At 40.6% G+C, this 11,336-nt stretch overlaps 1 protein-coding gene across 7 annotated transcripts; it reads right to left on the reverse strand.

Moving 5' to 3' along the window:
* Nucleotides 1-1,613: 1,613 nt before the first annotated feature.
* DNAJB9 (DnaJ heat shock protein family (Hsp40) member B9) lies at nt 1,614-11,187 on the reverse strand. 7 transcript variants are annotated; one of them, XM_050323969.1, is made up of 3 exons: nt 11,118-11,187; nt 6,681-6,908; nt 1,614-5,211 (listed from the first exon to the last, which is right to left on the reverse strand). In XM_050323969.1, the coding sequence occupies exons 2-3, from the start codon at nt 6,895-6,897 to the stop codon at nt 4,781-4,783; spliced, it is 648 nt and encodes a 215-aa protein (XP_050179926.1). In that variant the 5' UTR covers nt 6,898-6,908; nt 11,118-11,187; the 3' UTR covers nt 1,614-4,780. The 7 variants fall into 7 exon arrangements, with proteins under 7 accessions (XP_050179926.1, XP_050179927.1, XP_050179923.1 ...); XM_050323970.1 differs by lacking the exon at nt 11,118-11,187 and adding an exon at nt 11,083-11,117; XM_050323966.1 differs by lacking the exon at nt 11,118-11,187 and adding an exon at nt 11,048-11,089.
* Nucleotides 11,188-11,336: the final 149 nt, after the last annotated feature.

Consider the following 11,336-nt stretch of genomic DNA (forward strand, 5'->3'; position numbering starts at 1 on the left):
GAGCTGCCTATGGCTGGAGAGCAGCTGTCAGGCTGAGCAAAGCTTGGTCAGGCACATCCCTCTTTCTCCTCATGGATGCCTTTGAGAGGTGCACCAGGTTTTGCCAGCCCAGAGAAACACACAACTTAGACTCTGAAAAGGCCAGCAACACAACACAACCCCCACGCACACACACAAAAAGTGAATATATATGTGTTGGTACCAAGTGCACGTTCATTTCATGGCGGACTGTCCCAGAATAACTGCTCAGACAACATGATCCACCATCCACACTTAGTGTCTCAGATCCTTGACAGAATCCTTCAGCGACTCCTAAGGACTGAGCTTTTCCACAGCACCTTTTGGTGTAACTGCAATCACCTTAGGAATGACTCGAGCAGTAATGTTCATTTCAGTGTCTTGAAATTTAAATGCTGTTGAATCACACATCAATAGGTAACACATCCCAAATAAAATGTCATTTTCCACTGCGCTTAAGCCTCGGAGTACTGTCACTTCAAAGCAGTTTTGTTGGCATTTGGTATTGTTTTATTTTTCTGGGGGTTGTTTTTTGGGGTTTTTTTAAAACCAAATAGGAATCAAGCATGAAGCATAGACTTAACCTAGAAGTGATTCAGACTTACTCTAAGAGTGACTGACAGTCAATGGATATCACAGCTGCTAAGAGACCGCTACAGAGCTGGTCTCTGCCCAGTCCCTAAGAAACAGCTGCCCACATGACAGGAGCCAGCAGCATGGCTGTGTGAATCACTCACTACCAGAGGGCAGACCAGTCAGGCTCAACCACAACAGCTGCCAGAGCCAAACAAGTCTCCAAACAGCATTTTATTCTGAACCGAGCCCCATATGTGGCACAGCCAAGGTACTCTACACAGGGCTTTTGTTGCAAGTCCAACAGACACTTCTGATGGTTTTTCAATTTATAAATATTTAAAAAAACACCCCATGCTCCTCACCATAAAAATATAATGTGGATCTTACATTGTTTCCAACACATTTAAATCTCAAAACCTACATTTGCATAATTATCATGACAGATTTGCTTAGGTTCCAGGAATGATGGTTCTAATGAGAAGCGGTCAGATGAGCCCTACCAAATCCCAAAACTTTCATATACTCCACCTTCTAAAGATCAGATCCAGAAAACAAGAACTTTCAAGCAGAAACTACTGAATCAGAACAACAGCAATCTAACCTTGGCTTCAGAACCTGCACTTCCCTGTGGCATTCCAGGCCAGTAAGCACTGGTAGTACTGCCCTCTCACACCTGTGGGGCAGTCAGAGCACAGGCTTGAGGCAGAGGCTTTCAGCTCTTATACCCACTGCCTCAGAAAAGTCCTTTTGCACAGGCCTTTTTGTCTGCTTCACTTATAGGTATAATACCTACACTCCAATCCATTCCCAACATCTCCAAGAAAATATAAAACAGGTCAAATTGACTCAATTTCTTTCCACCCCTTTTCCCTACCAACCCCATCATCTCATTCAAGGAAAATGCTGTGGCCAAAACATTCTATAAAATGCCAGCGTCACACAAATCACTCAAATTAGGTTTCCATCTACACCCTGAAAGAAAAAAAAAAACAAAACAGACAAAAAGACAAGTCACACCATTAATTTTCACATGTTTAATGTAATGGCACCCTAATTACCTTTACAGTACTTTCGTCTCCATTAGATACTGTGTTTCAAAAGTACAATGGGGAAAAAACAAAACATGAAAGAAACACACTTTTTTAATGAAGTTTTAAAAACTAAATCATTTGGAGCTACATATGCATAAATGCCTTTCAAAAAAATTGTTTCTAATTTTATTTTTCACCCTTGTGTAACAAAAACTGGTTTTGCTGGGTCTTTTGACAAGAGCTCGAAGAGAGCTCAAAGATGGCGCTTAATAAACTCTGAAGTCAGGGGTGTCATAAGGTTATACCAGGACTTCCGCTGGAGAGCCTGCCATGAAGCAAACGCTATAAATAGGAAGAGAATGTGCAAGAGCTCCGAATAAGTGAGAAGCACAACATGTTTTGCAAGCTTGTGTTCTGAGAGCCATGGAACTGAAGACTCTTGGCTGAGGAAAGCCTGCCCAAATTTCCCCAGCTAAGGTCTGTTCAAAGCACACCCATCATAGCAAACCACAGGGACAGCCATACACTGGTTTCTGCAGTACTCCTGACAAGTTTTCCTTTGAATTTTACCTTCAATCAACACCAAAACAAGCAGGAAGGTGATTTGGAGAAGCTACAGGACTAATAGGAAGTATTTGTTAGTTATGCCATGACAAGTGACTACGAGAAATAATACAGAAGAAGGTTAAAATAAGGCTAGGCAGAAGTCTTTTTAAGGTATATCAGCTAGAAAACTGGCAACCCTATCGGTTTTATCAGTTTCATACTTTGAGTTTAAAGAAAAACAAGTACACTTGGTAGGAAGTTTGGAAGATTCTTAAAGAGGAGAAACTAGCCTAGTATGAGCCAACGACCCTTATTTTCACCTAAAAGCTTAGCGTGAAAGATTGTGAATACAGTCACTTAGAAGACACGAATTTTGGGGGTGGCTGTGTTTCCTACAATTTACAGTGCTCATTTTAGCTTTCATTCCTCTAATCCAGGATTAGGGAAGGGACCCAAGTGAACTGTTCATTCTGCTGTTTCCCATTTATTTTTTTTAATCAAGAAAATATTCATTAGACTAAGAAAGTCATTACATTTTACCTTTGCATCCTGCTTTTAGAGTTGCCTCTCACCTCCTAAGTTCCAGCAGTCATCATCCCCAAAGGACATTCACTAATACTCTCTTACATTTAATACTTAATACTTGTGAGAGAAAGTAACTCAGAACTCTAATCAGTTAGTCATTTGTTCACTTGGATGCCCATGTGATATGAGTCAAGTAGACAGTCTGATTCATGCACAGGACTGATAGGAATATGTTAAAGAAAAAAAATGCAGAAATCTACATGAAATACAACTTTGAGGTCAATCATATATTAATTATACAGAAGAAACAAAACTCTCTACTTACACAGAAAAAGGGTGAAAATAACACACTCACTCCAGCACTTCTCCTTCTATAAGAATATTGCACATTCCGATAATGTTGCACAAATTACTGGCTTTTTATAAAGACCATATATGAGGTATTAGTCTATTAATAAATAAAGAAGAACATGGAAAAGGAAAAGCACTTAATATAACACAACAATCCATTCTTAGGGAATGAAATTGAAAAAGCAATAATACTTGAGGGGAAGGTTACTTAGCAAATAGGCAGCTTTCAATACCCATCCAAGAAGCAAAGGGTTAAATCTCTTTTAATAAACATTTTATGAACTCAAACACTATTGAGAACACTGCTGTTTAAAATGCTAATTTTGCTCATGCAATCAACCTGAAAGGTAAATTCTTATCTCACAATTCTCTAGGGACAGCAACATGTGGGTGACAGAAATCTTACTAAGGGTAACCAACTTAATATACTAGACCTGTATTACTAGTCAAGAATTAGAAAAGAACTTTTGGATTGACATCAGCTAAAGTATTTGGGGGTTTCGTTGTAGGGGGTTTTTTATGTTTGTTTGGGGGCTTTGAGGTTGTTTTGTTTTGGGTTTGTTTTTTTTTAAGTAGTTTTCACTGGTTGTGGGTTTCCATGATGCTGAAATCAATACCCATTAGTACTGCCCTTATTAGCAGTTTCCAGCTCCACACGGAATACAAGGATTGAAATTTTCAGTTTTTCTCTACGGTTAAGTTAAGAATTTACCTTTCATATCACAAAGCTGAAAAATTCCTGCTGACAGGTAATAAATCTGTCAATATAAACACTATCTATCTTTTACTTAGACCCTTTCCAGAACACCAGGAAACTGTAAGCAAGCTTAACTTATTTAAGTTCACTAGAGCACTGAGGAGTATTTAAATTCAATAAATTGAATTATGGAAACTGCACTGCACATATGGCATAATAATAGTAAGCCTAAAACAAGAGTGTTTTGGGTGTGCTCTTCCAAACCTTGTTAGAGAGATATTTGTGATTTGAAAGGAAAAAAAAGAAGACCTTGTATGCACACAAACTTACATACATTAATATTCATTAAACAAGTCAAGGATCATTCAAATACTAAGATCTTTTCAGGCCAATGAAAGGCTATTAAGAAATAAAACTAATTCCTACATCACTCACAATCTTATTCCCTCTTGTTATTTTCCAACTTCAAAAACAAGGTGTTTTATTAATAGTTTTGCAGTGCTGGAGAGAGTAACAAAGACCCAGGCAAATCCTATTTCTGCTGCTATTTTGTGTAAATTATCGCATTTGCACAGTGAGTCCATATCAGGTAAAAACTGCAAGTGCAAACTTGGAAAGACACAACTGAACAAAAAAGCAGCATTTAAAAATTAAAGTATCTCCTCTGCTGCAATCCATGCACCAGTAACACAAACAGTTGAATTGGCATATATGAAAAAATTATATTACATTTCTGAAATGAAAAATATATCTATATCTTGTGTTCAAATTTAGGCAAAGTGTTTACTAAACAGAAATACATATAATTTTTTTCTTTCACGTGAGAATATTTATCTCCCGTTCTAAGTAGTTACTGACACTTCACTTCCCAACTGCACGTTGTTTCTATTCTGAAGATTAGTTTCATACTACTATAAAGAAATTGCAGTTAAGTGTTCTTTAGAACAAACAGTTCAAGGACTTTTTTCCATGTTAGCACAAAACCAAGAAAGATTATGAAGATCTTGAGAGAAGAAGAAAAGAAGGAAAGGAAACATTATTGTCCAGAACAGTCGGTGTAAGTAGTAACCATGTTTCCTCGTCTCTGAGTGACAGTCCTGCAGTGCTTGCTGGATCCATGAAACCTGCCATCAGTTCTCATGGCGTGTCGGTGAGCATTTTCAAAGTCACTGAAAGAAAACATTTTTTCCATATTTTCAAACACATCATCAAACAGTCCACCTCCAAAGGAGAACTCTTGGAAAGAACGTCTTTGCCGATTGTGAGTTTCCCGATGACTTCGGAAGTGATTTTCAAAGTGCTTTTTTGACCGTGAGTTTTGACTAAATAGGTCAAAGTCTTTGAACAGATCATCAAAGTTGAAATTAAATGACTGATGGAATGGGCTTCCCTTATTTCTTTGTCCTTCGTGACGGCCAAACTGATCATATTCTCTTCGTTTATTCTCATCTGACAGTGTTTCATATGCTATTGCCATTAAAAAAAAAAAAAAAGGTAAAAGTTATTTTCATTTCCATTTTAAAAAAGAGGAAAAAAAGAAAACCACACACAAGTACAAAGCACAGCAGCTTCCTCCCACTCCCTCAACCAGACAAATTTCAAGCAAGACTTTAATTCAACATTTAAGTCCAATCAAGCTCAACATTTGTTTACCTTTCTCCAAACCAAAATAAGCTGTCTCAAAGTAGTTATTTATAATAATAAACACAGCTATACCATGAGGAAAGATCATAACCTCAAAATTTTAAATTTGTGTAATATAACAGAGTTTAGCTATAATAAATATTAGTGTTTATATTTGAAAGAAACAATGAGATATGGGAATCAGAAAGACTGAAGCAAGGAGGATGAGTTAGGAGTTCTGCCTAACAAAACAAACAGTCTGCTGTATTCCTATCACAGAAACAAGTGCAATGTCTGCAAAACTACCTCCCAGCCAGCCAGCACATTCTAGCTACACCACAGTTACAACTAAGCAACAAGATAAACGTCGAGTAGATAAAAATAAAGACAATGACTTTCCCCTATGTTCCAATTCTCAATTTCTCAAAAGTTCAAAAATAAACCTGGATTTTGTGATTGGATATACTCAAAATGGAACTAGGTTTCCCTCTAATATTTGGTCCACAACTACAGCTACTGGTGTTCTAGGGCAGAAACTCTGACAGATAATACACCTATTCTGATAACTAAGTATTTCAAACACTTCCATTTTCTCATCTGTCAAAGGCTTTCAATTATTATATATAATTCAGCACTTAAAGAGTCCCTAATTCCTCCTTCAGTAGGTGCTAGCAATGCAGTAAGTATCTAAAAGGACTGTCCCTCCCTTTCATTATTTTACTAACTGCCTGTCTTTCAAAATAAATTTCTGCAGACAAAAAGGTAAAATACAGAAATCGCTTATTAGCTTAGTTAGGACTACACAAATAGATGAATGTTATAAGACTCCACAGGGAACAGAAGCAGGTTCACTCTATCACAATCCTCAGAGTGAGAAAATTTTTCCTTATTAACACTCTGAAACTCTTGTACTGCCACCATGAACCACTGAAGCATCCTGCTGAGTTTTTGTAAACTCCCTATAGTTACTGGAAGGTCGCTGTTAAGTACCCCTGAAGCCTAGTAGTGATCCTGAGCTGGATCTTAGAAAACTAATCAAAAGATAAGAATTAACCTCCCAGGGCTAAAGCTGTCCTACTACCAAGTATTTTTTTCTGAGAAGAGGCATAAGCCAAAAAGTCTAATTAGCAGAAATGCATAAACTGTGTTAGAGGCCTTCCTATGCGTAAGGACATAGAAACAAGTCAGATATTGATGCTGAACATGTGACAGCACAGAAGCAGAATTAAGAAAACTAAAAATCTTTTTACCCGTTATTCAGTAAAATCAGAGTCCATTTAAATTCCAGATACAAGACAAAAAGTGTATATTACCTTCAGCAATTTCTCTAAATTTCGCTTCTGCACCAGGACTCTTATTTTTGTCTGGGTGGTATTTCATAGCCAGCTTATGAAACGCCTTCTTGATCTGGCGGTCAGATGCATTTTTTGGAACTCCTAAGATATCATAATAGCTCTCTGTAGCCAGTATTAATTCAGTTATCATTAAAATGCAGAGAGCGAATGTGAAGACAGATTGTGTAGTGGCCATTTCTCCAGTTCCTAGAAAGAAAAAGAAATATACTTGTAGAACAAGTCATTTCACATTCTGCAACAATTTAAAGTTACAACTACAGGCTGGAAGAGGAGGACCTGTATGTTTCAGAAGTCAATGACAGACTTGCTTCACGTGTCAAACTCCATTCCACTATTTTCATATTCACAGAATATGTAAGTGAAAACACTGCAAAATTCACATTTCATATGCATCACAAGCACACTTCAGTGCTCATCTTTGTTTTACACTTATCCTTAACTGAACATTCTCCCACAAAGTTACCAAAGTAAATATACAATACAATTCATTGCATCAAACATTTTAACTGGCATACCTAAAGTAGTTTCACACTAATCCTAGAAGGACTTCTAAACACAGCAGCTCTAAATTAAGATCAGGCTGCAAAAACTCACTCAATACTGGAGATTGATTAGGTGATGCAACAATAGGAGCCTGAAAATACAAGTGGCCTAGAGATCAACTGAGAGGTGCAGGAAGACAAGACTATTAGACACTCGTGTTCAGTTTAAGAAAGTCATTTAACTGACCTAAGGTGAACATTTATAAAGAGTAAATCACTCATTTAGAGTACAGAGTTCAGCCAAATAGTGCACATTTTCCTTTATTTTATGATGGGTTGGACTAAGCTTATTTTCATATTAGATTGTAGTATAAACACCTACCATATCTCTGATATCAAAGAATTCATCTGATAAATACCACTGCATAGAAAGGTTTACATATGCAACTCTCAGTGTTGGAACCAAATACAAAAAAGAAGTCTTCTATACAAGACAAGCACTTTCAAAAATAATTAGAAGTTGTAATTTTTTTTCAGCAATGTATCTGTTCAAAAGTTACAGTTTGAAACAAACATGCAAGAACTTAGGGGAAAAGTTGCCACATAAAGTCATTAAAAAAAAAAATCAGTTCCCCATAGCCATAATCTTTCATGATGTTTATGAAGGTCAGGGTGAGCTCTTCCTACCAGAAGGAGAGACCACATAATTTTCCAGGGCCTGTGCATATTACATTTAAAACACAGAGTGCAGATATGCAAACGTTCAAACACCAACGTCAAACCAGCAGGATGTACAACCAAGCCCTGACCATACCAGACATAACCTGCTTACACTGATTTGAGTGTAATATAAGAACAACTCAGAGACAAATGGTACTACTTCCCTGAAAGTTGAATAAAAAATTACAATGAGTAACAAGAAAGTTAGAATACTTCTATTACACGGTGTAAGACTCAAATATTTGTCATGATGAGTCCAAAACCTTTGAGCACATGAGCAAATTAAGCCTTTACCTGAAAATCAATACCCTCCAAAGGAAACAAGCACCAAAGTATCAAAAATGGAAAAGGTATACTGTTTCTAATAGACAAGTCAGGGGGCTAAAATGAATCCTGTGAGGTGAGAGCAAAAGGCTTGCAAGATTAATGTACCCATGCCCTCTAAAGCATTTATTTGGCCAGCAGCCTGCATGATATCAAGTGTTAAGGGGCAGCAGTTGAAACAAATTGTATTTTGATCAGCGTACTTAGATACCAAACAGACAGTTCTTTTTAGTATTCTTTGTGCATGATATCAAACATATTTTTAGTACAAGCCTGTCCCGCGTATATCTCTCACCACTTCGCTAACCTGAAACTTTACCCCTTGGGCACTAAGAACGACACACATTACATCCTTCCACATTTTTTGGGCTTTCTTCCTTTTGTGCTTTATAGATGCAGATTTATATGTTTATCTCACACCAGAAATTGTTTTTATTTTACTTTATTTCCCCACACCTGCATAAAGCTTGCATCATCACGTGCTGCATTCTCCTAAGGCCAACCATCCTGGTGCTACTACTGAACGCTGAAAAGAGTCAAAAAGGGTCGTTCATGTCCTTCTTCAAGAGCAAAATCCTCTTTTATAACTCATGAGAGCCTGAGATCATGAAGTCACTCCTTTTACATTTTCTGCTGTGGCTAACCATCTCAACTTCTATTATTCTTGATAACAAAATATACCCAAGTTTGCCTTTTTCTACAGTTTTACATTAGGATTTTTGTAATACAGTTCTTTGCTGTATTATATTTCTAAACGATATTAAAAAAGCAGTACTTAAATTTCACTGGTTTTTAAAATAATGCACATAGATTTAACACTGTCTTTGAACAAACCAATGAGACTCAAGAATAAAATGAGATTTAAATGAAAATCAAATGCAAATGAAATATGCCTCCAATATAGGCAGCATTTTAAACTTATAAAGTTATCAGAAAGACAGAGCAAGTCTTTTAGACATTGTCAATGATTTGATTTACTGTTTAGAAAACACCTATTTTATATGTTGTCAGTATCTTTGTGTTGCTACTATTAATATAATAAATGGCCAGTCTTCGTGAGCGAAGATCCGGGGAAGGTCTTTACACCTTCCAGCCTGCGCATTGGATTTTTTAGGTGAGACACAGTGTGCGCGGAACTGAGCCCACCCTTTAATCCTAAGGTTCATCTGCCGGGGCCAAGCGAGCTTGGACGGTGGCAGTGAGGTCCTCAGGACGTAGGTGGGTTGCCTTTAAGGGCTAACGAGCCCCACCTGCCCGGGAGTGGCCCTGACCGGGAATCGAACCCGGGTCTCCGCGGTGATAGCGCGGCGCCTTTACCACTAGACCACCAGGGGCTCCTGCTACTGTTAACCAAGATGTTAAATGCTTGACCTCGTTGACCTGCTTGACCTGCCATTCCCGACTATTTCTATGAGCCCTTTTAAAATAAAGTCTCTTTTAAATACTTACTCTGTTTATGTCTCTTCTCCATTATCTCAATTGAAAAGGGAAGGTAAGTTGCACTTTCATGGCCATGCACTGCAGTTATTTAAACTGCATTCCAGAATTTGTTAAGCTCTGTACGAATTAAGCTCATGCCACAGAACAGTCTTTTCTAACAATTATGAAGAACTACACTCTATTTAGGTACATCTTTAAATGAAGTTAAAGATCTTATTCCACAGACTTCCTACTTAACTTTGTTGGATAAGTAGTTACAGGTCTCTCAACTACTGTTCATCTCAATATAAGAACTGCAATGTCTAATATTTATCCAGAGTACTGCAGGGGTGATAACATTCAATCAGCTCATTATTAGTTTATTAACATCTATCAATACTTGTGGGATGAAGTGATGTTTGAGGATGATGTACCTTGAATAAAGTCTGTCGCATATAGAAAATAAGAAGCTATTGCACCTTGCACCTTTGAAAGTAATTAACAAAGATCTTGCATAAATGCTTGTATTCGAAGTCTCAGACACTCGGAGAATCCACAGCATCACTAGTGGTCTGCCATTGCTCTGCTTACAGGAGTTGCTATGCACTATCCTGTGGAATGTTCGTGTCCTATAACTACTTTTGCAAACGATTTATTCACAGCAATAAAGTTACCAAAGTCTCCCACTGGTTCTCCTATCACGACTAACCCGATGAGTAAGCAAGTCTCCAAGTCCTCAGCCAGCTACACGCAAGTTGTCAAACTCAAGGGCTTGTACTCGTCTTGGTGTCTCCTATACTGACTCGAAAACAGATCTAGGAGAAGGTTCCTGAATTTCTCCCCTGGAACACAGGGAAACGGAGTCCTGCTAGCATCATCCTGCCTATCCAGACCTCTGACGAACTCGCAGGAGCTGGCGCAGCCAGGGCAGCGGCACAGCACGGGGCCAGGGCCGGGCAGGCGGTAACAGCCACTCCGAGCGACCCTGTCCCACCTCCACGTCGGCCAAGCTCGGGAAAGACCCCAGCAGCCGGGCCCAGAGGCGTCCAAAGGGCAACAAACGCCCCGCACTGAGCCCCAGAGTCGCCTCCTCTTTCCCTCACCGCCACCCAGCCCACCTCCAGCCGTCCCCGGCTCCTCCGCGTCCGCCTTCGCTCCAGCCCCCTCAGCCACCCTCCGCTTCCCCCAAGCCCTCACTCAGCGGCCACGGCCCTTGCCCGCCGCCCTCGCTCACCTCCCAGCCCGGCCCGGCCCCGCCGCCCTCGCTCACCTCAGCCCGGCCCGGCCCCGCCGCCCCTCGCTCACCTCAGCCCGGCCCGGCCCGGCCCGCCGCCCCCTCGCTCACCTCAGCCCGGCCCGGCCCCGCCGCCCCTCGCTCACCTCAGCCCGGCCCGGCCCCGCCGCCCCTCGCTCACCTCAGCCCGGCCCGGCCCGGCCGCCCCTCGCTCACCTCAGCCCGGCCCGGCCCGGCCCCGCCGCCGTTCCCGCCCGCCGCCGGCGCTCGCGCACTCCCGTGCCCACAGTTCCTACACGAAGCGTTGCGCCATTGGCCGCCCGGCCCCACGTGACGCGGCGCGGGCGAGCGGCAGCGCGCTCCCCCCGCCGCTGGGGGCGCTGTGAGGAGGCGGCGCTGCCCGACCCGACCCGCCCGCCCCGCCGCCGCCGCCGC

Source organism: Myiozetetes cayanensis, unplaced genomic scaffold, assembly GCF_022539395.1.
Source record: "Myiozetetes cayanensis isolate MyiCay16 unplaced genomic scaffold, myiCay2020 scf3, whole genome shotgun sequence".
NCBI classification, from domain to species: domain Eukaryota; kingdom Metazoa; phylum Chordata; class Aves; order Passeriformes; family Tyrannidae; genus Myiozetetes; species Myiozetetes cayanensis.

Bases quoted from the DNA above. Each gene is read 5' to 3' on its own strand.
- DNAJB9 (XM_050323969.1), bottom strand. From the start codon at position 6,897: ATGGCCACTACACAATCTGTCTTCACATTCGCTCTCTGCATTTTAATG. The intron at 5,212-6,680 runs GTAATATACACT...TAATGGCAATAG, and splicing joins ATTTAGAGAAATTGCTGAAG to CATATGAAACACTGTCAGAT.